Source organism: Poeciliopsis prolifica, unplaced genomic scaffold (genome assembly GCF_027474105.1).
Source record: "Poeciliopsis prolifica strain line A6 unplaced genomic scaffold, Auburn_PproV2 SCAFFOLD010, whole genome shotgun sequence".
NCBI lineage: Eukaryota > Metazoa > Chordata > Actinopteri > Cyprinodontiformes > Poeciliidae > Poeciliopsis > Poeciliopsis prolifica.
Window position 1 is genome coordinate 13150943 of NW_026562385.1, and position 27009 is coordinate 13177951.

General features: G+C 41.5%; 2 protein-coding genes across 3 annotated transcripts; both read left to right on the forward strand.

The window, feature by feature from the left end:
• Window positions 1-1678: 1678 nt before the first annotated feature.
• glyr1 (glyoxylate reductase 1 homolog (Arabidopsis)) lies at window positions 1679-15250 on the forward strand. Of its 2 annotated transcripts, XM_055035782.1 has the most exons (16): window positions 1679-1758; window positions 4010-4046; window positions 4133-4212; window positions 4294-4432; window positions 4656-4766; window positions 5710-5793; window positions 7189-7242; window positions 7375-7425; window positions 7504-7577; window positions 7693-7792; window positions 8897-9007; window positions 11019-11120; window positions 11220-11382; window positions 11885-12064; window positions 12219-12343; window positions 12813-15250. In XM_055035782.1, the coding sequence occupies exons 1-16, from the start codon at window positions 1721-1723 to the stop codon at window positions 12885-12887; spliced, it is 1524 nt and encodes a 507-aa protein (XP_054891757.1). In that variant the 5' UTR covers window positions 1679-1720; the 3' UTR covers window positions 12888-15250. The 2 variants fall into 2 exon arrangements, with proteins under 2 accessions (XP_054891757.1, XP_054891758.1); XM_055035783.1 differs by lacking the exon at window positions 5710-5793.
• A 1500-nt stretch (window positions 15251-16750) lies between these two features.
• On the forward strand, window positions 16751-26791 carry rogdi (rogdi atypical leucine zipper). Its single transcript, XM_055036119.1, has 11 exons — window positions 16751-16961; window positions 18176-18247; window positions 18676-18758; window positions 19778-19832; window positions 19911-19991; window positions 20475-20570; window positions 20653-20751; window positions 22734-22847; window positions 22930-22979; window positions 23584-23710; window positions 24801-26791. Exons 1-11 carry the CDS (start codon window positions 16887-16889, stop codon window positions 24840-24842), a joined length of 894 nt encoding a protein of 297 aa, XP_054892094.1. The 5' UTR covers window positions 16751-16886; the 3' UTR covers window positions 24843-26791.
• The last annotated feature ends 218 nt before the right edge of the window (window positions 26792-27009 follow it).

Below are 27009 nucleotides of genomic sequence, written 5' to 3' on the forward strand. Positions count from 1 at the left end.
TGCATGTCTTCCCCCTCTCTCATTACCTTCTTTTCTGTTGGCCTACTTTCAAATAAAGGCAACTATGGTCAACAAAACCTTAAAAAAAACAACATACGTTAAAGCCTCATCACTGAACATTCAACCAAGGAGAATAACAGTCAGTGTTTGTGAACAACTAGAACCAAGTCACCTCAGAACAAAACGAGACTTGATGGCGCTAAAGACAAGCAGTTGTGGATGAAACATGGATGAGTAGATGAAGACAGCAGGAACATTTCCGCAGTTACTGATGATGTGGGCGCAGCCTGCATGTCAGTAGATGACACAAGAAATATGCATTTACACTTCTGTCAGTCCATGGTTGGTTTTCTGATAAGACACTACTTTGTCGTGATGAGGATGCTTCCGTCTACAAGCAAGGACCACAGTGTGATCCAGCCTTTCTTCTGGGAAGGGAGATCAGTCAAAGGACATTTCCAGCAAGCAATTCAAGTCAGTAGTAGTCCAGATAAAAACCTAACTCAGGCTTTACCCTGTAAAATTGATTCAAATGTCAATGTGAACGTTTGAACCTGGCTGAGAAAGAATATCACTTTTTACTTGTAAAGTTGTCAAAAAATCTCAAACTGACAACTTGAGATAGAAAGTATACTTCTGATAGTACTTTCTATTAGAAGTACTGATAAAAATGTTTTCATCTGTCAATTTGTTTGTTTTTTCCCCTCAATTTCTCAATTTAAGGCAAAACACAAAGGCTCATTTCTTTCAGCCACAGGCCTCTGGGTTGGACAAGTAGCTGACATTTGATATTTTACAACTTGATATTATTGTAGGACATATTTCAAGTGCCATGCTGAATACAAAAGAGTCAGAAAAATTTGTGAGCCGATTATTATTAATATTGTCATTGCAATATTCAGTAATAGTCATAGTCAATCACAAGTCATTTTGGTTTAAAAAATAACATTATTTCTTGAATAATTTTTCTGAAATTAAAGTAAGAAGTTCTGTATCATACGTGTCAGACTCTAGAGGGCCACATAAATAGAACCTTCAAGATAACAGTTATGTGATCAGATATTATTTCATCAATCTAATCAAAGCAGTTTTTACTCTATAATGCCAAATTACATAACAGTGAAAACACGTTCAATAGTATTTAATTTAAAGACCTCATAAAATGCAGAGACAGCCATTTATCCACATTGTGAAAGCCTGTTAATGGGCTGTTTTATCATCCTACCAGAACAAGGGCCCTTTCAGGACATTTGTGATCTTGATGGAGTCCAAAATGAAAATGAGGGTCACAACTGTTCTGCATGTTTCAGGGTGAGAGGAACCGATCATTACTTTTAAAAAAAATTACTTTTAGGCTCTTTGTTTGCAATCTGTTTAAACCATCGTATATTACTTCCTCTTGGTAAAATGTACCAATAATACTAATAATAGTTAACTGAAATAATCACTTCAAGCATGAAGTATGATGGAACTCGGAACACCTGGACCAAAGCTGTGATTTTAGACAGTGTCTTTTGTTCGGGTCTCAGTCTATAATACAGTTTATTAGTTTCAAACCGTGTGTTTCTGCCGTTCTTATTGAATATGATCGTGAACGCGGTTTGCTGGAGGCAGTCAGACCAGGAGGCGGGTGATCCACGCCCACACGCGGAGGACGGCTTTAGTGGGTGTGTATCGTCCTTTCCCCTCATTCAGTGCGACGTTTTATTTAAGTTGAAAGATGGCGGCGGTGCACCTCAGGATCGGGGATCTAGTGTGGTGAGATGACCTTTCAGCACAATTACGCGCCCCCTGTCCTGCTCAAACTGCATAGTGCGCTGTTGTAGCTGCCCGTTTGAAAGAAGGTCAGGTTTTGGTTGTGTTAAGAGGAATCGCCGCGGCGGAGAAGCTTAGTTGGTGTTCAACCCAAACAAGTTGCTAACCAAGCAGAGCTAGCTGCGCTAGCTCCCTGTGAGCGAGGCAGCTGCTGGAGCAGGGTTTAAAGCTCGCAGAGTTACTTCATTCGGTCACAGCGTGTCGTTTTGTCCTCCAGAATCGCGAACTGCTGGATGTGTCTGTGAAGCTTCGCCTTGTGGATGTCTTCTTGTTGACATGTTGTGCTAGTCGGGCTAGCATCATAGCTAGTAGCGGACGTTGCGCCTGCTCTGTTTCCGTGTTGTTAACTTGGCACGAGCTCTTGTTTCATCCACACGCGCCTCTTTGTGTGAAATGACTTTCAGACACTGAAGCAGAAAACGGCGTGAAGCGCCGCAGACACTTTCCTCTCGTTTGGACTAAAACATTGAACAAGCAGCCGGAGCGCGTCACGTGCCACCGAAGATGTGACAACACTGACTGCTGTTTACTCCCTTCAGCCCGCCGAGCGCCTTCGTTTCAGCTCCGATTATTAGGCGGACTCTCGATTTCAGCATAAAGTTCCGCAGCTGTGCAGGTATTTGGACAAGTCGGACCCGTGAAGCGGAGTCAGACTTTGACCAGACTTCTGCAAACACATTTGCTGGACGGCCAGTTTCCAGTGGGACAGAAAAACCAGACCCGCCCAGACCGTGGATCAGCTTTCACCAACACATTCATTCACAGTTGGCTCTTGAAACTCTTTTGAGTCTCCTGGCTGTGTGTACAACCTTAAACCCTGAACCATCCACCTCTGCTTTGTATTTATTTTCAGGGCGCTGAAAATAAATGTATGGCTGTCACCCAAAAATTCACAAGCATGACAAAAATATTATGATATGTTGTCTGTAAATGGCCTGCACTTGTAAAGTGTTTAAGTCCATAGAATCCTAAAACGCTTTACACTACATTGACATTGTGGCGGCTGCCACAGCTCTCTGACCGCCACCAGCTGGCAAGGTGGGTGAAATGTCTTGCCCAGGGACAGGATGACAGAGTTTGGGTTCAAACTGGCAACCCACCGGTCATGGATTGGACACCCACCACTGTTGCCTCAAGTATTACACAGGAACGTGAAAACAAACATATGATTGTGTATTCACACAATCACACGATGAGGATCACCGTTTCATTTACATAGCAAATTTAGCTGGACAATAAATTGTCCCAGAAATTGTTGCGATAGACAATAATATTGTAATTTTGAGACCATTTTCAACTACTACAACAATAATGACTTGTCAATGCAAATATACCTTCTCAAAGATAAATAAAATAAAACATTTAATTTCAAAAGAACATCTAGCAGTGAAACTGGAAAACATTTTAAATATACAAAGTCAATAAAACTTTCACCAAGTGGAAAAAAAAGAAGAAAGTAAGTCTGTTTACTAAAGAAAATCAAGGGAAGGTTTTGGGGTGGCCTAGTGAAAGTCTGGACTTAAATCTCCTTCAAGTCATGTCTGCACGTTATCAGTTAACAGTCACCCCACTGTTCTTAGCTCAGTGACTTTCTTTCTATATTTGGCAACATTTCAGACAAAAACAATTACTTTCCGAAATGAGAACCAGCAGGTCAGGGTTTTTAAAGATCCATAATCTGCAGTTGACCAGTAAAGTGCGGTCGGTGACCTCTAACACAAACTTAAACTAATTGTTCATGTTAAAAACCCTCAACACTGATTTATGTAGTCTAAGCTTATTACCAGTTATTACAAACCCATCCAGCTTATGTTTAGCCAGATCATTTTAAGGTTTGTTTGATGGCCTGACGCATTTTTACTCTTAGAAAAACGAAAGGAAAAATAGTTGGCTGCTAGTGGAGCTTGAGGGCAACAACAAAGCATAGATTTTTCACTTGTGTTATAACAATACTGATTATGTGGCTAATAAATTCCTTGTTTCCTCAAAAAGAGTCCAGTTTATCAGAGTTTATTAAATCCCTCTGCTAAGGAGAGATTAAGCTTTAAGTGTTGAGTTTAGGGAGTAAGTATCCAGCGTTTGGGCAGTCTGAGCCCACGGCCTGCAGCAGCTTATCTTGAAATTTGTTGTAATGTTTGAAACATTTGAGCCCCACAGAGAATATTTCCACTAATATCTGTTGTTGTTATTTCAGGGGCAAGCTGGGCCGTTATCCTCCATGGCCAGGAAAGGTGAGAGACAACTCCTCTACATTACCTTCAAACTAGTGCTGCAACACGATTCACTGCTTACTGAGACGTATTCCTGTGTGTTTCAGATAGTAAGTCCCCCCAAGGACCTGAAAAAGCCCCGGGGCAAAAAATGCCACTTTGTGAAATTCTTTGGAACTGAAGACCAGTAAGTAGGAGACCTGCTCTGGTTTCCACATGCTTTACATTCTCTGCCAGATGTTCTACAGCAGCTCTTGTCTCTGACCAGCGCCTGGATCAAAGTGGAACAACTGAAGCCCTACCACCCCCACAAAGAGGAGATGATCAAGATTAATAAAGGGAAGCGTTTCCAGCAGGCCGTTGATGCCGTGGAGGACTACCTGAAGAAAGCCAAAGGAAAGGAACAGGTAGGGGACGGGGGGCGGACACTGGAAACCATAGCATCTTGTCTCAGTGGGTGAAACGGTTTTGTTCCGACATTCAAAAGTACAACAGTCTTTCAAAAGTATCTCCATCCCTTCAACTTTTCAGGATATGTCGCCGTAGCAATTCTAATTTAAAACTATAATAGCCTTCTCAGACCTGCAGACGTATTTGTAAGCTGAAAGTGATGGTGTGTGTTTCTGGCAGAACTCTGAGGGCAAAGGCGACTCTAAAGGAAAAAAAGCCTCCAACAAGCCGCTGAAAATTCTAGAGGAGGACGACGAGGACCTGAGTGCACTGAAGGACCCCTCTGAAAAGGTCAGTGGTGCCCCAGAAAGCTAACGGTGTCGAGTAAAGAAAATGCTTTGTGCTTAAAAGCTATAGTCTTACAGAAAAAGTGAAATGGTATTAAAAAGCCTTTATTTTACAGCTATGGCCCATTGTTTTGTTTTCTTAAATTCAGGGTTTTTATGTTGTCAGTATAACATACTTAATCATTCTAAAATGATTTTCTGTCAGTCTTGACATGTTTTCATAGTTTTATGAAGAGAACATATTGATGTGAAGTCATCCTTCCACCAATGCTGCTTTCATGTGGCCCAGAAAAGCTGTTAATATCTGTCAGAAACAACCAATCAGAGCCAGGAGGCGGGTCTCACTGCTGTCAATCATTCTCCATGTGGCGCTAGTTACCTTTGCCATCAGTGGCGGTGGAAATAAATAATTTTCCTGAAATGCAGAGTTATTTTTCTGCCATTGGAACATTTAGCAGTGAGTACATGTTGATTGACAGTGCTAAGACCCTCCTCTTATCGCTGATTGGTTGTTTTTGATCGGGAGTTATATATTTTTGTAGACAATAGTAGCTCAGGGAGCTCAATCTTTTCACAATCTGTCTCATACCATCCTGGCACAACATGGTGACAGTTTTAAAAAATATGCAAACAAACAAAACAGATTTTGTAAAAGTTGCATCCTGTAACTTTAAACTTTGTAGCATCTGGTCTCCATGCTAGCCTCAGACCTGGTGTGTGTGCTGAGTTTAGAGTAGAGTCCTCCTCTGATCCAGATGAGTTCCCAGACGTCCCATTGGTTCTGGATCCCTTCCCTCCACACACTGACCATCAGCAGCTCTCTGCTGCTGAACATTGCTCTCAAAAAAAAAAAAAAATACACCCGTCTCCTCAGCAGCTACGGACCGTTACAGATTCCTCCTCTCCTTTGGTTTTAAAGGTGAACATGTGTCTTTTTCCTCTTTAAGGACTTAACAGACTCTGACCCCGAGCCGTCGGCTCTTGAGAGGCTGGGGGCCGGACCTGGTTCAGGATTCAAATGGGAAAGCAGTGTAGGTGAACCTCTCCCCGGCTCCCCCTGCTGTCAGCCTGCCCTGCTTGCTGTTTTTCTACCTGAGCTTCACCCTAACTTTGGCTTTAAATCACCAACGACTGCAGACCTTCCCTTCTGACCTGTTTGGTGCTCACCTTTGACTGCTGATGCTGCTCGTTGTGCGTGCGTGCGTGTGTGTCAGAGAGAGATTACGACATGGTTGGTGAGCGACTGCAGAAGAAGAGCTTCAGGTTTCAGGTTGCCCAGAAATGAGAAGTCTTATTCATTAAGTGAAAGTAAAAAGAACCAGGAAAGAGAAGGGTTGACCTCTCTGGATGAAGGAGTATTAGGCCAGTTTATTGTGTGTGTGTGTGAGAGAGTGTGAGTGATGAAACTCCTGGACTAGTAAGTAAGTGCTTAACACAGGCTGGCAGAATCCGCCCGCTTCCTCCTTTCTGCTCAGTCTGAATAAAAACAAGCATTTCCTCTGGAATATGTCGACACAAAGCCTTATTTTAGTCTTCCTTCAGGGCTTCAGAGATCTAAATGTGCAGTTTAGCTTTTGACATTTGTCTAACCTACAACTCCTCTCCCCCGATCTACAGTTGCAAAGTGAAGTGAAAGTACAGTTCATAAAAAGTGTCAAATTATAACTTGAGTAAAAAATGTAACAAAAAAAGTCTGTTTCATTGTGTACTAGCCATGTCTTATTTTGAATATCTTATCTGAATCTTTCTCTGGAATTGTTTTCATTTTTGAATCCATTTCTAATATTGCATAAAAAAGGCTTAATAGTAACAAAAAAATCTGCTGTGGTCCAATGTTTTTCTCTGATTAATCGTCAGACTAATCAATTACTGAAATAAAACGATCAAAACGAGCCGGCCAACCAGAGCCGGCCCAGGACCAAAAACTCCTAACGAGCTTCAACAAATATTGATACAGAGTCGTATCAGTATTGGATCAATACTGACTGACACAAAAACACATATATCAAACATAGATGGCATAAATCTGCTCCAAATAGAACCAGTTAAGAACTGGAAGCCGTTCAGTGGGAAAGACCTGGAAGATATAACATCATGAGGCAGGGCTGGGGACAGACAGATCACCAGCCACACACAGCAGGAGCAGAGCAAAGCAACAGAAACAGGAAGTGCTGATGCTGGAGGGACACGTGTTGTTCCAAATGTCTCCTGCCTGGCCCGTGTTATTACACACACCTCGCGGCTCTTGTTTGACGTTTTTCTGAATGGTTTGGAGAAGAAGTTGAGAGAAACTGGGATCTAACCAAACCCCCACCTTGGTTTGCTCTGGTTGAACGTTTTGAATCTGTGTTTTCTCCCTCCCTGCTTGGTGTTTTCTCTGCTCTCTTATACACACACACCATCTGACTGAACTCTTTGCCTTCTAGCCTGTCAAGGATGACCCACATTTCCATCACTTCCTGCTCAGTCAGTCCGAAAAGGTAAGAGGAAACATCAGCTGTTAGCTTCAGTCTGTTCTCATCAAAGACTCATTTTGACAACCTAGTTATGAATTCGACGTTCCAGCTCAGCGTTATCTTTCTGTGTACTGATCTCTGTCTTTTTCTCCACAGCCAGCCTCATCAATGGAACCGATTAGTAAGCGTCTGAAAATCATCGAGGAGGTAAAGGAGGGCGTAAATTAAAATGAAAGAAACCTCAATCTTCACTGTGACGTTAACAGATGCTTTTTTTTCCTGCAGGTCACAGGTTCAACTTCTATCCAAGCAGCAGACAGCACAGCTATTAATGGTAGTATCACACCCACAGATAAAAGGTACTGTGGCACTTCCAATCTAGAAGCCAAATGAAAGCTTTGATTTGGAAACTGCTGAAATGTTATTTTTAATCCATAAAGTTGACTTTATGCATTCTGGCTCATCCCTCTGCAGGATAGGCTTCCTGGGTCTGGGACTCATGGGTAGTGGCATCGTTTCCAACTTGTTGAAAATGGGCCATGTTGTCACTGTGTGGAATCGCACTGCAGAAAAGGTACTGTCATGTAACAGTTGGTGAAAGCTTCAAAAGCCGGTCAAACCCATTCTAATGTTTTCAGGAAGTCCATACATAGATCTGTGCATCAGCTTTTCAACGACATTCAGAAGCTAAATGTCGTGGTAGTAATATCTGCTGCTGCAGTTGGTTACAGTGTTATGTTCTGCACTAACATGGGCTGAGAGGCCACTCTCAAAGGAAAAGGACATAACTCTAAAAACATAAAAAGCCAGATTGTAGTTTGTAGGTAAATTCTGGAATGAAAACCCAAAATATGTGGAAACCTTCCTCTTTTCTAATAATGCTAAAATTGCACGTTAATGATTAGAGTTGACTGATGTTGCATATTTTGATATCGTTTGGTGCAGCGCTGCTATCACTGATACACATACTTTTTATTTGAGTTTGATGCATCATCAAACATCTGACATTAAAGTGTTCTATATGGGTCTACAAAATGCTTTATTCGCATAAGAAACAGAAACAGCAAAACAGATTTTTGCAAAAAAAAAAACAAAACAAAAAAGAACATCCAAAATCTTAACTGAGGTTAAGTTGAGAAACAAAAAATAAATTTCAAGAGGGAATCTGAAACCAAAGTATCAATTTTACCAAGTCAGTATTGGTCCAATACTGATACAACTCTGTATCAATATTATCAATATTTTGGACCGATACGCCCACCTCCGGTAACAATCATTGTACTTTTGAAAGAAAAAGCCGTGTCAGTGTGTGGGTGTTTTGCTGCAGGACTGATTGGGATGTTGGGAATATATGGAATCAGCATGTCAGGAGGAATCGGCCAAAATTCCAACAAAACAAATTACTGTGAGAATCTTGAGGGGGGGGAAAAAAACTACAAAACATTTGACCCAAGTTGTTCACTATAAAAGGCAGTTCTACAAATACTGAGGAGATTAATGGAAACTTTGAAAAAATATTACAATCTTCTTAAAAAATAATTTAAAGTGTAAGTGTAAATAAACTTAGAGCTATCTGAGGAAAGGTCGTCTTTTTATACAGTAATATGAAACAAAAATATTCTAAGACGCCTTTGGAAACCATGACAGTGGGTCTTAAATCTGCTCTGCTGTGTTTCAGTGTGACCTGTTCATCCAGGAGGGGGCCAGGTTAGGCCGGACCCCTGCAGAGGTGGCCTCCATGTGTGACATCACTTTCTCATGTGTGTCTGACCCCAAGGCTGCCCGGGACGTGAGTATCGCACTCATTTCAGAGTAATTGAACGCTGACATGCTCAAATAACTTCCTGGAAGTGACTGCTGTGGAAGCCAGTCAGAGAAAGATGTTGATTTAAAGCTGCAGTACATAACTTTGACAAAAATCAGTGTTTTACAGATTTGTTAAAACTGTCATCAGGGCCGGCCCAAGCCTACATGGGGCCCTAAATGAAATGTGGTTTTGGGGCCCTCTAGTTCTGGTAACAATGTGGAGTGGCTGCAATCAGCAGTCTGATCATTAGATCATTCACAAACCTGCTATAAACTTATAGCATCTCTTTCAGTGCTGTTTACACTAGATACTCATATTGTAGGATACATTTATTTATTTATTGGCCAGTTGATTTCCGGGTGCCGATTTCCTTAATTTGGGGGGATCGTGATCGGCTGATACTTACATCTGAAGCTGATCTCATCCCCTAATTTTATCTTCATCAGCAAAGGTTTATAAATCAGTCTCTGTCCCCTTGTGCTCTACAGTGAGAGGTTTGACTGACAGACCGGCCCACCAGGTTTACAGTTAACAATATTCACCCCACTGTTGCCAACTCGGTGACGTTCTGGCTCCATTTAGCAACATTTCAGACAATAAAAGAATTAATATCAGCCAAAATCAAAATCGACAGGTCAGGCTCTTTAAAGATCGGTAACCAGGGATCGGCTAGAAAACTGCAGTCGGTGCAGCTGACATTCTTTGATTAAATACTTTTCTCTTAAGTGTAACTCCAATAGCTAAAGTGTCATTTACACCAGGTCACTCTTTCTTCCCTGAGAATGTGAACCGGTACTGGACTGATTCTGAGCCTTCAAATGATTTTAACAAAAGTTTCACATTACTTAGAAGTTGATGTAAAAGTAATGTTTGTTTTAGTAACAAAATGATGATGCTCAGCAGCAAACAACGTATCCCCAACTACAGCAGGGAGCAGCTCTGTAGCCTGATGTAAAAACATTTTGCTAGACAATGTCAAACATTGAGCAGTTTTAATTATTGTTCTATGACTTTATGAAAGATGCCGTTTTGAAGCCAAAAATATACAGATCCAACCTTGAGAATCAACTCATTTAAAGTTTAAACTCAGTTTCACCATTCCAGGTCGCTATCAAGCTGGAGCTTTGCTAATTTTTTTTACATTACATTAGCAAGACACATTAAAACAAACCTTTATCTGTAGCCTGATGTTCTTCCTCATTTTTATCTCCCTCCCTGAAGGATAAGTCCTTTTTTGAGACATTGATTTGCTTACTTAATTTCTGACTGGAGCTGTGGACGTTTGGATGCGCACTGCACAGAGTGATTAACAGCACTAAGACCCTCCTCATAGCTCTGATTGGTTGTTTCTGACAGAGCAGTGTGTTTGTTCAGATGACAGCATGTCCATAGGAAGAAGGCAGAGGAGCTACTGTAACGGTGACAGTTTTAACTAATATATAAAATGCAGATAACATTTTGCTGCTTCAAAGTCGGCAATAATTTACAACAGTATTTTTCAAACAGAGGCCCAAAGAAAGCAGGATGGAATCAATGTAAAAAAAAAAAAAAAATTTTTTTGCCAAAAATTGAATCTGTTTTTCAAACTATGTAACATACAGATTATGTATTTGAAGGTATTTATGTATTTAAATGTTGCGTAACATGCTCAGCTTTCTGATTTTTAAGCTGCTCTGCTCCTGAAGCTACCATAGCCAGAGCAAAGTTGATGAGACATTTTTTTTTTCTGTTAACCAAAGAAATCACTAATACCTCCTAGCTGACTAAAATCAGAAGATATGGGGTAGCAGTTATGCTACATGTAATAAATATTGTTTAAAAGTGAGAAAAAAAACATTCTAAAAGTTGATATTTCTTTAGTATTCTTGTCAAGGACGGTCTCTAGCCAGAAACTAAAACTCTTTTTCCCTAAAGTTTGTGAATTTGTGACTTTCCACCGAGAGCTGACTCAATGTGTGATCCTGGCTCCTCTGCTGGGCTGTGATTGTTGCAGTTGGTGTTGGGACCCAGTGGAGTTCTTCAGGGAATCAGGCCAGGCAAATGCTACATAGAGATGTCCACTGTAGATCCAGAGACCATCACAGAGCTCTCCCAGGTAACCCAGCAACCAGGTCTCACTGTCCATCTGGAACGCCGGAAGCGGCTGTTATCTCCGTAACGACGCGCTCACCATTTCTGTACGTTGGACCTCTAGGTGATCACGTCACGGGGCGGCCGCTTCCTGGAGGCTCCGGTGGCAGGAAGCCAGCAGCTCTCCAACGATGGGATGCTGGTCATCCTGGCAGCTGGAGACAGAACGGTTTATGAGGACTGCAGCAGCTGCTTTCAGGCCATGGGCAAGACCTCGTTCTTCCTTGGTATGTAGGCTGCACTGGACAGGTGCCCTGTGCCAAGCTAGCATCCAACACTACCAACTGACGGCTTTGAAATCTTGCAGTGCCAACCAGGTATTATTGGCAGCCAAATAACAAAACCACATTCTGGCTCGTCTCCGGAAGCTACGCTGATGTGTTGATTAGCGACACAAAAGCAGAAGGAGACACGGAAAATGATGTGAAGTTTGGCAAAACGTCACTAACTCGGTTCAGACCAAAGTGTTTTCAGGGGTTAGATGGAAAAAAAACCAAACATTGAAAATCATGTATCGTGTTCCTCTCACTTGACAAGTAGGCACGACTTTATTTTAGTCTGTCACATAAAATCCCAAAACTCTTCATAAATGTGACTGTTGTGACAAGATGTCAAACAAAGAGGTCCAAAAGGTGTGGGGAACGCTGCAGTGCAGGCTCTCCTGTACAGGAAGTGCTGCTGTTGGTCCTGCTGCGTGTGAGGTCAGACCGTGTGGCTCTGCGTCTCCAGGTGAAGCAGGCAACGCGGCGAGGATGATGCTCATCCTCAACATGGTCCAGGGCAGTTTCATGGCCACCATCGCAGAGGGGCTCACCCTGGCTCAGGCCACCGGCCAATCACAGCAGACCTTCCTGGACATCTTGTGCCAGGGCCAGATGGCGAGCACTTTTGTGGACCAGAAGTGTCAGAGTGAGTCTCTTTCATCTGACTGACAGTTGAAATGTTTTTTTTTTTTGTTTGTTTTTTGTTTTGTCTTAAGCTCTGCTGTAAGAACTTGCACGGACATTGTAAAGCAGGTTATGTTCAGACAGACACTGCACAACATTGTTTCTATTTCTTCTAGATATCCTGCAAGGCAACTTTAAACCAGACTACTATTTGAAACACATTCAGAAGGACCTGAGGCTAGCCATCTCCATGGGCGACATGGCCAACCATCCAACTCCGATGGCTGCAGCAGCCAATGAGGTACTGCTGAGTCTCTCGATTAGGATGTCGTTGAAAAGTGAATTTAAGTCTCTGCTTCTTTTTAAAAACGTTAAATTCACGATGACGTCATAATTTCTTAACGTCGGGCCAGTGATTATATGGCAATAATTATTGCGCACCCTTATATGTTTTTTTCCCCTCAAAAAAGCAAAGTTTTGATGAAAATGATTGATTTTTAACACTAATAAAAGGCTAAAACATCAAAGGAGGTGAATACTTTTTCTAGGCATTGTAAGCCAGAACAAACCAAATGAACAGAAGTTAAAACATGAACTAAATCACCGTCTGGAAAAATACTATCGGAGTTTCGGTTTTTGAACTGATTCTTCAAATTTATGTATTTATACTTTACATAAGGATGCATTTGCTTTTCTAAAATGGTGACTCTTTGGGGATGAAATGTATTTCTTTGTGGTTGTGCTTTACTGTTTCTCTGTTCCGCCTGCAGGTGTACAAGAGGGCTAAAGCACTGGACCAGTCAGACAACGACATTTCTGCCGTCTACAGAGCCTACATTCACTAGAGTGAGAGCTGACCCATCCTGGACCACGCAGTCTTTAATCATTTATCTTTTCTTTGTCATCTAATGAGTTTTTATTAGAAATTCTAGTGGTTTTATTTGGTTTTGCCCCAGTGCCAGCCCACATAGTTCCACACCAGCCCAAAAGTCTGGGATTTTTTTTCATTTTCAAAAAAGGCATTGCACTGACTCTACCGGGAAGAACTGCTGAAAGAAGGTTCCAGAACGAGGCTCTGCTTTGAAAAATAGTCAACAAAATCCAGCGTGTTGCTGTCATGTTTTGTGCACACGTAAACATTTTTACCCGCGTGTGTATTTTAAGTAAAACCCTTGCTTTTTTTAATTTTATTTGACTTTGTTAAATTGGTCACAGAAACCACCAAGAACATGCCACTGCATTGCCTTAATATTGAAACCCTTCAAGTATTTCAATCCTAGATGTATTTATTTCTGATCCTGTGTAGGTCTCCGTGGCGCAGCGTGGTCAGGGCCACTTTCTGTTTGTTTCATACGGCAGTGGATGTGATGTGTAAGGACAGAGCAACAGACATGAGGCCTTAAACTGCAGTGAAAGCTATTTTCACCAGAACTTGAGTTCCATGGATGATTTTGTTTTTTTTTTTTCTTTTGCAGCGAGTTCTCATATCTTTAGTTTCTGCTCTTAAAGGAGGTAAATCCTGCTTTTGTCTTCTTTTTTTGTATTGACAAAGAAAACTTATAAGAAGTCCCAGTGTTGATGGTTTGGTTAGGGAGTTTATAAAAGACGTAAGTCAACTAACTGATGACTAATCTTTATTTAAGAGCTCATTATTTCAGTTTTGAGCTGACTTTTTTAGTGGAACATAAACTGTTACACAGTCGGCCTCCATCAGGTGGCTCGTTGCGCATCTGTACTTCCCCGCCGTGGGTGGCTAATGAAGGGTTAAACAAACCGCTCACTTTCCGGTGATTTCCTCCTTTACGCAAATGAGCAAATAAAACAAACGAGATTCACCGCGTCGCCACGTCACATAAACTCTGCCTCATGCGTTTGAAGCGCGAAATGTGACGAATAACGGTGAAAAGGAAACAATCCGGTTCACTCCACAGCCTGTTGAGCTCAGGCGGGTTCATTCTCCACATCACCAGCCCTTCTCTTCTGCACTCTATTAATATTATCATTTTAATAACTGGTGATCTCCAGCATGGAAATGCAGCACTCTCTACATTTACCATAAACTTTTTTTTTGGAGTTATGGGAGGAAAAACTCGACTTTTGATTTCAGCACAATTGTTATTTATTGGAGATGGGGGAAAAAAAATCTCCTGAGAAGATGCTTTGACCCTGAACAATAAATCAGAACTCATTTTTAAAATTTACGTTTATTTAAAGCGACCTTTTTAGTGGCTAATGAGCGTTTTGTATCTTCGAAATGTTTTAGATTTTTTTTTTTTTCTGAAAAAAAATCCCTGAAGGGACATTGGACGGAATGAAAAGTTTTATTTCTTTTTTCCTCACTGTCTCTTTAGGGATTCTGTACTTTTAGCCATTCTTCAAAAATGGAAGAGACAACAGAACCTAGCGTTGAAGCGAGGCATAAAAATACATACCGGACTAAATGCTCCCAGTGTGAGAGATGAATTTATTTGATAATGCTGCAAAAAACAAAAACAATTCACTTGAGTCCAAAGATGTGGAGGATGCTGTCGCTGGATGACCACAAACGGCTCACTGATCGTAGATGAATTATATAAAAATAACCAAATATATTGATGCAAAAACAAGAGAGTGATTTTAACAGTACGGATGTGAAGCAAGCTGTCCTGCTTCTGTTGGTTTGTATGAAACGAATGAGCTCCCTGATTGGCCACCTGAAGACCCCACTGTTTTTCTTTTTCTACCTTCTCCAGTAGAAAGTAGAAATGAATTGGTTTCTCTTCAAATAGAACTCTTTAGTTATGTAGAAAATTTATATTTTTGAAAAGGAAAAAAAAAACTCCCGTTTGCCATGGTAAAGATCTTTTGTTTTTGTTTTTTTCCAGAGGGTGAAAACCTTGTTTTTAGAAGACAGTTGTAAATAGCACATGAAACTACATAGGGTTCCTTTTTGTATTTACAATAACCAGAATTAATGACAACTGCTCTGCAGAACGACTAACTTCTTCTATCTCTTGATTCTGTAAGTGGTTTCGTTCAACTGTAAATGGTTTATAAATATGTGGCTCCTACAGTCTGGCTTATTGCATTCAAATCATAAGGATCTGGATCCCATCAGTGCAGAGAGGGTGACAGTTTGGTTTTGGGGTTATTTATGATTTTGTGTACATGTAGAAATACCAAGAATTTTGTGCTGTTTAATAAATCCTCTCCTGATTACTGATGCAGATCGATTTGCTTTTTGTTTGTATGTTTTTACATTAAAATTAACAGGGATTGTTGGTGCGTTATTAAAACGGCTTGTTGATTTGGTGTAACTAAAAAACAGAATATCCGTCTTCAGAAATATTGACATTGGTAAATACCTGCTGTTGATTTGTTTTCATTTTTAAATAAACAACCTTTTGGGTTTTAAAATAGAGATACAAGTTTTGCAAAATGTCTGCATTTGGAAACTTCTGACATTTTTCGGAGACAATTGATTGTTGTTCCTCCACTCCTGAATCCTGGACAGCAGTAAACTGCCAAATTACAGAACTGAATATGCAATGGTTTCATTTTTTTATGTGTTTAAAAAAAAAGTAATTTTGCAATATTAAAAAAGAAGCTGGAGACAGAAAAAGAATAATTTCTCACTAATCAGAAGTTGTTTTGGGGAAGATGTACTGGTAGGAATTTGATGTTCAAACTGCCGTACGAGCAGATTTGGGCCAGTTGTCATGGAGACCGCTTGCGTCACGTTCTCCACCCACTGCAGAATCCATTTCGGACTCCGGATCCGTCCTGGTCTGCTGGACTCTTGGCATGTCCAACGCTTCAGAATGTGATGAAATGTGTGGAAAGTCTCCTAACCATCAAAGTGTTGATTTGCTCCAATCTGTTTCCTCTTGTGACGTCACTGACCCCCCCTGGCCCCCCTTTAAAAAACAAACAAACAAAATAAAACACGAGAGAAGAACTTTCAGGTTATTTTCATCCCTGAAATGTACGCGGTGGAAATCAGTGCTGGACTTTGACATGGTTCACTTTTTAGTGAAAAAAAACACACGACTCAATTGATCCTGTGTAGACAATGTCTCAATGACGTAAAGCACTTTGAACTGATCCGCAAATAAGCTGAATATTTACCACTAAACCTCTCAAACTAAACAACATAAAACACACAGAGGCTGTTGACACACCGCGTTGTTCGCTTCGCTGCTGTTTTGTTGGAAAACAGCTTCAAACTGTGACTCGGTTTATTTGCTCCATCGATCCTCTGCTGGCCGCTGATAACGACTCTTCTGAACTTTGGTTGTGTGCGAGTGGGCGGGGCTTACCATATAAGGCTTAGTGGGTGGGGACATCTTAATAGCAAGTGTGTGACCAGGGGAATGTTGCGTTCAATGCGTCTTGTAAAGACTAACATTTTTGTCTTTTGAGGGGTTTTTTTGGGGGGGTTCGGGGGCGACATAAATTTTCAAACTCTTTCAGCTCGAGAAAAGAGTTTACAGACAACTTAAATACCAAAATTATTGTATTTCTAAGACAAATGGGACAAAGAAAAACGATTATCTGCACACGCGCAACAACACATCCCTCGAGCGTCCTGTTCTCAATTGTCTTTAAAGTTACACGTATGTAGGATTTTGCTGAAAGCCAGTATTTAATGTCTGCAGCAGTGGGCTTGTTTTTACGTTTGTTGTAAGAAGATTATGTTTTTCTTGTCGTTGGCAATATAATTTCCGACCATATTGAACGCAACGCATCCTCCTCTAAGCTAGTGGGCTTTAAAAAAAAAAGAAAAATAAGCAGTGATCCCAGAGAAAAGACAGTGTTCTCGCTGAACTCCACAACCAGGGATTTTGTCTCTTGGCCGCAGAAAAATGCTGCATCCGCAGAGGTCCCTGTCCGAGCTGCCGAAGATGTCCGCGGCCAGTCAGGTGGAAAGAGCCGTGCTGGTAAGCTCCTCCGACCGGGAGACACACAGCGACTCCCTGCTGAACCGCGCGGCTCGCCGTCTCATCCCGACCCAGCCGATAGCATGTCGCCTCCGGGGCATTTCGCCGCTCGGTTCTCCGGTCACAGCAGCGCGAGACCGTGCTCGGTGTCGGGGGGCCGCGAGGGCAGCGGGAGCTCGCGCTGTCAGATTGAAGGCCCGGTGTGACAGCAGGGAGCATCACTGAACATGGAGGCCAGTAACCGAGACCAGCGGGTCCAAAATACACCGAGGCAAAGCTGACATGTTTTATTAAACCATCGCTCAACGTGTCAATTTAACCTCAGCTTAAAGCAAAACACTGAAAGGAGGAGTCCGTTTGTTTCTCTGGGTCCACAGAGTAACGATCCCACCAACAGAACCGATCCACATCCACCAGGACTGATCCACATCCACCAGAACTGATCCACATCCACCAGGACTGATCCACATCCACCAGGACTGATCCACATCCACCAGGACTGATCCACATCCACCAGAACTGATCCACATCCACCAGAACTGATCCACATCCACCAGGACTGACCCACATCCACCAGGACTGACCCACATCCACCAGAACTGACCCACATCTACCAGAACTGACCCACATCCACCAGAACTGACCCACATCCACCAGAACTGATCCACATCCACCAGGACTGGAAGGAATGATAAGTGATGGGTTGACTTTTGAGATGGTTCTTAACTTTGTTGCCAAGTCGTGAATTGGAAAAGACCATTTGAGAAAGTCTTTTTTACACACAGTCTTTTTTAAATAAAAAGACTTAATAGTTTACATAAAAAATCAAGAGATTCAATGGAGAGCATCACTTCTCAGGGTTCACACAGATTCCTAGTTGGATTTAATTCTGGACTTTGGCTTGACCATGCTGACATTCCAACAGGGTCATTGTCCTGCTGGAAGCTGAAACTCTGACCACAGACTCAAGTTTTCTGACGATTTTTCAAAATGTTTAGATGATAAATTGAACAGAGCTCTGTGTGATATGCAAGGCTTGGGAATTTGTTTTAAAACCAAAATGAAAATCTGATAAAACGCATTGAGGTTTGCGGTTGAAATATGACAAAATGTGAAAAAAAGAAAAAAAAGGAAAGTCAAGGTATCAGTACTTTTCCAATCTGTAAGTAGCTTCCAGGTGCTATTACTAATCTGAGTGTTTCTCTTCTCTGCAGGAGGAGGAGTTTAACTGGCTGCTGAAAGAAGAAGTACATGCTGTCCTGAAGCAGCTTCAGGAGATCCTCAAGGTAGGAGTCGAGCTTAGTGCCAAGCAATAAAACAGTTTCAGGAACTTATCAAGAAACCAAGAAAATATCAATGAGAATAACAAAGACCTCCATTATTTAACCATTTCAACTTCAAGCTTATTTTAGTTGTCTTTTAGTGCTTGTAAGAGGAATGAAATCTTTCTATTATAAAGAATTATATGAAAACTTTGGGTCTGTAATATTTAAGATGGGTGAATATTAACAGATCTGTTAGTAGGAATACTAACATTATAACCCCTTGATTATTTATCTTGGGAACTATATTTGATTTTCAGTGGCAAAAAAGTTATTTTGTGCCTCATTTGAATTCGCCTGCCTGCCTGTGTCTGGCTGTTGGAGTCCCACCTCTAGAATAGAGTCGTCCAGTTGGTCTGTTGTCTCAAATGTTTGCTGGTTCTTGTTCACAGGAGGCGTCCAGACGATTCTCCATGCCCACTCCGGGCCTGGAGAGTCAGCTCAAGCAGGAGAACTTCATCCTGGGCAGCTCAACGTAAGCTTTCCAAAGCCTCGCCTGTTTGTTTTGAGCCATGCAGCTGGTCTGCAGTTACACGGCCTTGCACTAGGTCAGCTGTAGTTTACAGTAAGCAGACGATGTTTGTTAGATAACAGGGGCTTTCTGTGTGATGAAGTGACTGCCTGCCACTGTGTGTCCTTACCTCAAATAATAAGTCAGTTACTTAAACTGAGCTAGTTTTGTCTATTTATGACGCGAAGATTCAGCCAATCTAAAACAGCCAAAGCTCTAAAATAATTCCACTTTGACCGTGAATATGTGTTTACTGCCCCAGTTTGTCGTCTTTCTTTATTTCTCTGAAACGTCCCCTTAGGATGTTTTAGTGTCTGAGAGTGCAAAAGTGTTCATACATCTGAACTTTTCATTGCTTGCTCACTAATTTTTAACAAAAGTCTTGGGTAGAGCTGCAGCTAAAAGTGATCAAAGTAATCAGTTATTAATTGGATTTAGAAAATGGATGCATTCATTTAACCACTTAAATTTAATCTATGCAATATTAAAAATACCTAAAAAATAAATGCATGATAAAATTTCTTTTCTAAAAGAAAAAAAATAACATTTTATTGGCTTCCTTTAGTGAACACTTGATCATTGGTAGCAAAGGATGAAGCTGAAGTTTAAATCGGTTTCTGCTGACGTCAACATGTGAAAAGCTTAGTCCTTTCTGCTCGACTTAGCATCAGTGCATTGGGTTGATCGGTTGATCCATTTTTGGATTAATAGAGTAATAATTAGACAGAAAGAAGTGCTTAATAGGAGGTTTATTTCCAGAATTTGAATGAGGTGATGCTCAACTGTGCTGCTTGAAGAGTTCTGGGTGGAACAGATTTCTGTCGTAAATGCAAACATATACTGGATTTAATGGTTTTAATGGGTCAAGACGTGTGGATCCTGTTCTACGACTCTGGATATGTTGGACTTGTTTCCGTGTGCATTGCTCTGTGTCGTCATGGTAACGCTCGTGAAAGGCTGGCCTCTTGCTTGTGTGCTTGCAGCATGGATCAGGTGAAGGGGGTGCTGACTCTGCAGGGAGAGGCTCTGACTCAGGCGGTGAGTGACGGCGTTTTGCTTCCTGAAGTGCCGATCGAAGCCGAATGACATCATTTAATGTCGACCTTTGCTCTGCAGGACATAAACCTGAAGGTTGCCAAGAGCAGCCAAGTCCTGCACTTCCAGTTCAGAGAGGACAAACAGTGGAAGCTGCAGCAGGTACCGCCGCCGCCCGTCACTTCAACGCGTTCCGCTAACAGAAAGGCTTGAGGCTTTTTATCACACTAAACAGTATAAAATAATCCGGAATTTAACTAAATGTATTCACATGTTAAAAATACACACCCTGACAAGTCAGTGATGGTTAACCAGTCCTTCCATGAAGTTGCAGTTGCAACTATGCAAATTCACTCAGCATTTGCAAATTTTTTCCGCCAAATTTTGCCGTGTTCACTCCTCCGCAAATCTGCGGAGGAGACCGGAACCTTTTCTATATTTTCTCTTTTTTCTGTCCGATCACTGCAACGCCGTTATTTCAAGTTTACTAGCATATTTTTGCACTAGAAACTACAAGAAAAAACACTTAGTAAGAGTTGGTGTTTTTGCAGTGAAGATAAGAAACTGTGAAGTGAAAATGTACCATGAGCATGTAGCGTGATGAAAAGACCTGCTGGAGGCTGACGGTTCTCCATGACCCGTCAGATCCAGGACGCCAGGAACCACGTGAACCAGGCTCTGCTGCTGCTGAGCAGCCGCGACGACACCTACCAGTTCAAGACGGGCGCCGAGGTCAACAAGGTCAGTTTCTCTGAGCTCAGCCTCACCTCGGAGCACAGCTGGGCGTGGTCATAACGACCGGACGGCTCTGTTCACTCTGCAGCTCATGGACGCCGTGATGCTGCAGCTGACGCGAGCACGAAACCGCCTCACCACCCCGGCATCGTTGACCCTTCCAGAACTCGCCACCAGCGGTCTGATGGTACGGCCAGCGCTTTTAAGACTCTAGCCACACCTTACGAAAGTATACATGTCCCTTGAAACTTTTCACATTTCAAGCAGTGCAGCTCATTCGGTTTGTTTTATTGGGATTTTATGTGATGGATCCATAAAAATTTGTGCACAGCTGTGAAAGCAGCAAACCCAGTCGGAGGAGTTTAGTTCAGAAGTGATCTAATCGGTGAACAGAATCCAGCTGAGTGGGATTTAATCTGAGTGTTCTGGTTCTGCCCAGAACAGCTGATCTTCAATAATTTAAAAAAGTTAATAAAATCTTAAATTTTGTCTTGGCAGCACTGTTTAGTCTTGCATATTTTATGTCATTTCAGGCAAAAGTTGAACTCGCATGCAGACATCTTCATTGTGTTTTCTGACTCACTGCTAATATATCTCAGCTAGTTAGCTAGATTTTTATTTATTTATTTATTTATTTTTGCATCTAAGAGCAAATTCATTGTCCAGTTTGCTGGACGCTGTTCATGCACTACTTTGGACATACAGTTCTTAAATACATCAAAGATCTTTAGAAGTCTAAAGCAGAGTTAGCTCCTCTGGACATAGAGACGACGGACCAGCTGACCTACCAGGACATGGAGGTCCACAGGTTGAGTTGACGGGAAGATTGAGAGAGCAGATTCAGTTGGACTGGTTCTATAAACTGAATCGACTGGAGAGTTGAGTTGAACTCTCCGGTTCAGTGAGATTTCTTTGTTTCAATTGGAAACTTCTCATCAAAGAGGTCAAAGGTCACATGTGGGGTACCCCAAGGTTCAATCCTAGGACCCCTCTAATTCAATATTTATATTCTCCCACTAGCTCAGGTTTTAACAGGAAATAATATTAGCTACCATAACTATGCGGATGACACACAGCTCTACAGTATGATGTCACCAGGTGGCCTTTGACCCCATCCAATCACTGAACAAAAGTTTAGAACAGATAAATGGGTGGATGTGCCAAAACTTTCTCCAGCTGAACAGAAACAAAACTGAAGTCATTGTTTTTGGGCCTAAAGAGGAACGATCTAGAGCTATAGATCTAGAGTCAATGCACAGCTTCAGTTATTACAACTAAAAACTAGTGATCAGGCACGAAACCTGGGAGTAGTAATGGACTCGGACCTGAACCTTGCGAGCCACATAAAGACGATTACAAAGTTGGCCTTCTATCACCTGAAGAACATCTCCAGGATTAGAGGACTAATGTCTCAGCCAGATCTAGAGAAACTCATCCATGCGTTTATCTTTAGTCGCATTGATTATTGTAACAGCGTCTTCAAACAGCTGCAGCTGATCCAGAAGCTACTGATCCAGAAGCTGCTGCTCCTGTTCTCACTAGAACCAGGAACATAGAGACATAACAGCAGTTTTAAAGTCCCTCCACTGGCTCCCTGTGGCTCAAAGAATAGATTTTAAAATACTGTTGTTAGTTTACAAATCACTGAACGGTTTAGTACCACAATACATCAAAGATCTGCTGTTGTTGTACCAACCTTCCAGACTCTCAGGTTCTGGTTCTGGTCTGCTCTGCATATTCAGAACCAGAACCTAAAGAGGAGAAGCAGCTTTCAGCATCTATGCACCAAAAATTTGGAACAAAAACCCAGAAAACTGTAAAACAGCAGAAACCCTGACTTCCTTAAATCTCAACTAAAAACACTCATGTTTAGAATTGTTTTAGAAATGTAATATGTAACAATGTATTGTTTATTATATGATGCATGACTTTGAGTTTTTGTGTTTACGATGTAAAGCACTTTGAAATGCCTTGCTGCTGAAATGTGCTATACAAATAAAATTTGATTTGATTTGATAAAGTGTTCATGTCGTCCCACCCCAATGATCCCAATAGAAACCACTGCAGGTTCTGGTTGTAGTGAGTGTGTGTTCCGGTCCAGGGTGTGTGATGCTGTCATTCCTGCGGTTTCCTGTTGCCTCACACCATTTTCTGTCATTTGTACTACAGAAAATGTTCACTCCCCCTATGCCTGGCGACGTGATGGTGAACTTTTACATCAATTTAAGCAAGCTGTGTCTGACCGTCTACCAGCTACACGTGCTGCCTCCCAACACCACCAAGGTCAGACCCTGTGACCCTCCAGTTGACCTCCCTGCTGTTCACCCGGCTGCTGTCTCACTGCTTTCTCTCCTGTCTTCCCTAGAACTTCAAGCCAACAGGAAGCTCTGTGTTGCACAATCCAGGAGCGATGTTGTAAGTTTGATTTCCAGATACGGTCCATTGGGTCTGAGCTGGTACTGTTTTTATTCATTGAGCATCAGGTAGAAAACCTTTGGAAGCTGGGCAGGCTACAGTGTAACCACCAGGAGAGTTCAGCTTTAAGCTACAAACAGCAGCTCAAATCAGTAAGAGAAAAAAGGGCAGTATTATGTATTTTCTAAGAACACAGAGCAATTTTATAGCACAATTAAGTAATTATGCCACATTGAGTTGTTATTCTGCTGCTTATATCAAATATGACTTAATAAGAAATTAGATTTTGTGATATAAAGCCTTGAAATTGGGCCTCTGTCTCTTTAAGAAGCTCCTACTCTCTCTGACCTTCCGCCTTTGGCATATCGTCATAACAACGCCTGTCCATTATGCCATTTAAACCCATTCTGAGAATTGTTGGACTGATAACCAGATTTTTATTTTAGTTTTTTTTTGTCTGAGCAGTTGTTGGATGAACAGTTCCAGCTGAGTTTTCAGGAAAGTGAACCAGACTGAGACTCAGGCCTGAGTGAAGAGAGTAAACGCTGCTAACCCAGGATGTCAGCTGCTGGAGGTTGTGTTTCATTAACACTGTCTTCCACAGTGAGCTCAACAGCAACCGCTTCGAGGTGAGCCACGTTCACAAGGTGGAGTGTGTGGTGCCGTGGCTCAGCGACACGCTGGTGTTCTTCACCATCTCCCTGCAGCTCTGTCAGCAACTCAAGGACAAGGTGGGCCTGAAGCAGAGGCATTTCTTACAAAGTGTTTGTTTTTCTGCTCCTTTCATTTTTAGATGAAAAGTCGAGAGTTTATTCCACTGAGCCGCTATAAATGACTCCCATGTTTCATGGGTCAGAGTGTGGTGAACAGTGGGGTCCAGGTTCTGAGTGAAGTGTCAAATATCTGGACCAAAGCAGAATCATGAAGACCAATATCTCTGTTCCTGCCCCAAACTCTGCAGGACAGCATTGATAATGGATATTAATATCACTGTGGTAGAAAAGTCTGTGTAGGAATGACATCATATGATCAACACTCCTCTATATCGAATCTACAGCCTTGTCTGCCTGTATTACCAAAAAGCATCAGCGAATGCTAAATCAGTCCTAATCTGTCTTTGGGTGCGTTCACACCAGCTCTGTTCGGTCCGCGTTAATCCAACTCCAGTCCGTGTGTCTAGAAAGTCCGCTTCTCTGTGAATGTATAATCAGACCTCGGTCTCGGTTCAGTTGAAGTGAACTCTGATGCGTTTCCCATGCATATGTGAATGGCAAGCGGCCCAGAAACGGCTCCAAAAGCAGGAAGCAGGCTACAGTGCAGGGCATTCTGGGTAATTACAACCAAAACAACCATGCTAGTCTGGCTGTAGCGGGAGAAATGACTCATGGTCTTTTGCCAAACATAAAAGAGAAATTCTCCTACTGCTAAAACCTCATACCACTCCATTCCATGAAGAAGGAAGTTGTGGTCAGCTTCTGTGTCGTTTCCGTCTGTGGTTCTCTGGACCATCAGGTGTGAAGACTCCTGTAGTTTGCTGTTTCCAGTTGAATTCCGACTTTTCTTCATTTCTCACATTCTTGAGCTTGAAATAGTCTGGATAAAAATGAAACTAACTGTCAGGTTTCATATAAACTGATCCCTATTAGGTCCAAGAATGAGGAACTTTGAACTCTTCTTTGAGTTTAACTGTTTGATTCAGGCAGCAACTGTTGCCTCAAAGCATTTTAAAACCGCTGTGTGTTCTGGATCAGTGTGTGTGTCGCGTCTCCACCATTTCTGACCCAGTCGCTAACTGGATCTTCTCTCCTCCTTCCCCTCCAGATCTCCGTCTTTTCCAGCTTCTGGAACTACAGGCCGTTCTGATCCAGCCCGTCCTCCACAAACCAAACTAACCAATCAAGTGTAAGGGAAGCACTGGAAAGCTTTTATTTTTCTATGTATTCATCATGCAGTCTGTCAAAGTGTTGCACCATGAGCTGAAAGTAGCCACACACCACCAGATATCAATAGTACAGATAATAACTGAGTTAGGTCAGCTGACCTTTGTTTCTCTCAGATGGGTGTATGGCAACTCATGACACAGGCTTGAACATCTCAGTGAATGAATGAACAATTATTTAAATTCTCTAATGTTTGCACTCAGGATGGAAGGACTGAGCATCAAAGTGTTTTCAGGTTTGTCCTGAAAACCGCAAATTTCCTCTGATCTCTGGGCATTTTGCTAGTTTCTGTTTTCCTCCCTCCAGCATCTCAGTCGTTCTCTGAGATTTACTCTCAACGGGCCAGACTCCTTCTAACGTCTACAAGTTACAGAAACGCTGAAATCTGGTGACCCATGGCCTGTCATCATTATTATTATTATTATTATTAGCTTGCTGATAACAATGACTAACCAGTTGAACACGGCACCTTTAAAGGGATGGATAATATTTTTTTTGTGTCAGTCATACCAGCGTTGTTGGAGTAACGGTGTCCAAACTTTATGGAGAAAAAAAAACACTAAAATCAAGCTAATGAAGTTTTCTGATTTTATTATGTATTTATTTTGATAGGGAAGAGATGTTATTCATTGTAGATCCAAAACTTGAAAGGGAGTTTTCATGTTTGCCGTGTTAAAAGAAAAAGCATTCAGTGTTTAAATTTGTTCAAGCTCAATCGAACAGATTTATTGTCTAGATCTGACTCCCTGTCTCTAAAAACACTGGCGATATGCGACCAAGATTAATAAAGTAGATTAAAAAAAAAAACTAAGTCAGCCTTTCAGTGATAGCCTCTGGGGATATGTGGTTCTTCTGAATAAAAAAAAACAAAAAAACAGGAAGAATCCTGGAGTGTCACCTTGGGGCCGATGGGGCCGGGGGAAGAGGAGCACATTTCTGACAAAAAATTCAAAGATTTTTACATTAATCTCCAAACTTTTCTAGAAAATTTGAAAAATAGAAAATATTCAAACTCAGAAATTTTAGACTTCTTGAAACTTTACTTGGTTTTCTAGTAAGTTTCTGAGATTTTTGTAGATTTTTCTATTTTTTGCCATAAATCTACTACTCATTTTTTTTGTCTAAATATGTGGGCCCCTAAACGCCGTCATAGAATTCTGGCTTTATCCAGAATTATTATTCCGGCTGCCCTCACAGAGAATGTAGAGGACTATTTCTTTGCACCATGATGTTTGCATTGCACTAAACCAATGACATCAGATCTGCTCCCAAAACTAATAACAAACGATTAATAGCAGGAAGAGCTGTTCATCCTGCTATGGATCTGGAGATGCTGGCTAAAATATCAGCAGGTCTGAATTTTAAAATGGGAATCGACCAATAATCTCTGATTGGTGCATCTCTATTTCAAGACTCTTTGATGCTTTAAAAGTCGTTTTTTTTATTTTTATTTTTTTCATATTTTGGTGCTCTATTACATCAGATGTAAGCTACAAAGATTGTCCCAAAGGAATCCAGCTGGTACTCTGGTCCATGCTGAAATCATTCATGTCCACTAATCTGCTCTTCTTCAGGTTATTAAGTTTCTAACTCCACAGCTGACCAGACAGCATCAGGAGGAAAACAGTTTATCTTCCAGCTTTGCACACATTCCCTGGATTTAACCCGGCTCTAAGCTATTTGTGTCGTTTGATTCTGTCCTCTCGGCTCTGTGTTTGTATTTATTATGTTTCTCATGTGCTTAATCTGTGGAACATTAATCTAATCATGAACAAATGATTTCGTCACTCTTAAGTGTTAACCTGTCTTAAGACGCTGCCTGTAAAATGAACTGTGGAAAAGATTCCTCTGTGCAATAAAACTCTAAAAGAACCTCGTTTGAGCTCTGCTTTTATGAGTGGATGTTAATAGGATTCTGTGTGACACACACACTTTTATTAAAGAATATGATTTTTGCATATTTGTTAGAACTGTCACCATATTGTGACAATGTGGTATGACATTTATAATCTGTGGAAAAACCTGAGCTCCTCTGTTTCCTCCTCCATTGGTTGTTCCAACTCCCAGCCAAGAACAACCAATCAGAAGAA

Excerpts from the sequence above, each read along its gene's own strand:
- rogdi (XM_055036119.1), top strand. The coding sequence starts at position 16,887 with ATGCTGCATCCGCAGAGGTCCCTGTCCGAGCTGCCGAAGATGTCCGCG. Across the intron at positions 22,848-22,929 it reads TGCCTCCCAACACCACCAAG|AACTTCAAGCCAACAGGAAG; the intron begins GTCAGACCCTGT and ends TGTCTTCCCTAG. Across the intron at positions 23,711-24,800 it reads GTCAGCAACTCAAGGACAAG|ATCTCCGTCTTTTCCAGCTT; the intron begins GTGGGCCTGAAG and ends CTTCCCCTCCAG.
- glyr1 (XM_055035782.1), top strand. The coding sequence starts at position 1,721 with ATGGCGGCGGTGCACCTCAGGATCGGGGATCTAGTGTG. Across the intron at positions 7,426-7,503 it reads GTCTGAAAATCATCGAGGAG|GTCACAGGTTCAACTTCTAT; the intron begins GTAAAGGAGGGC and ends TTTTTCCTGCAG. Across the intron at positions 11,383-11,884 it reads CAAGACCTCGTTCTTCCTTG|GTGAAGCAGGCAACGCGGCG; the intron begins GTATGTAGGCTG and ends CTGCGTCTCCAG.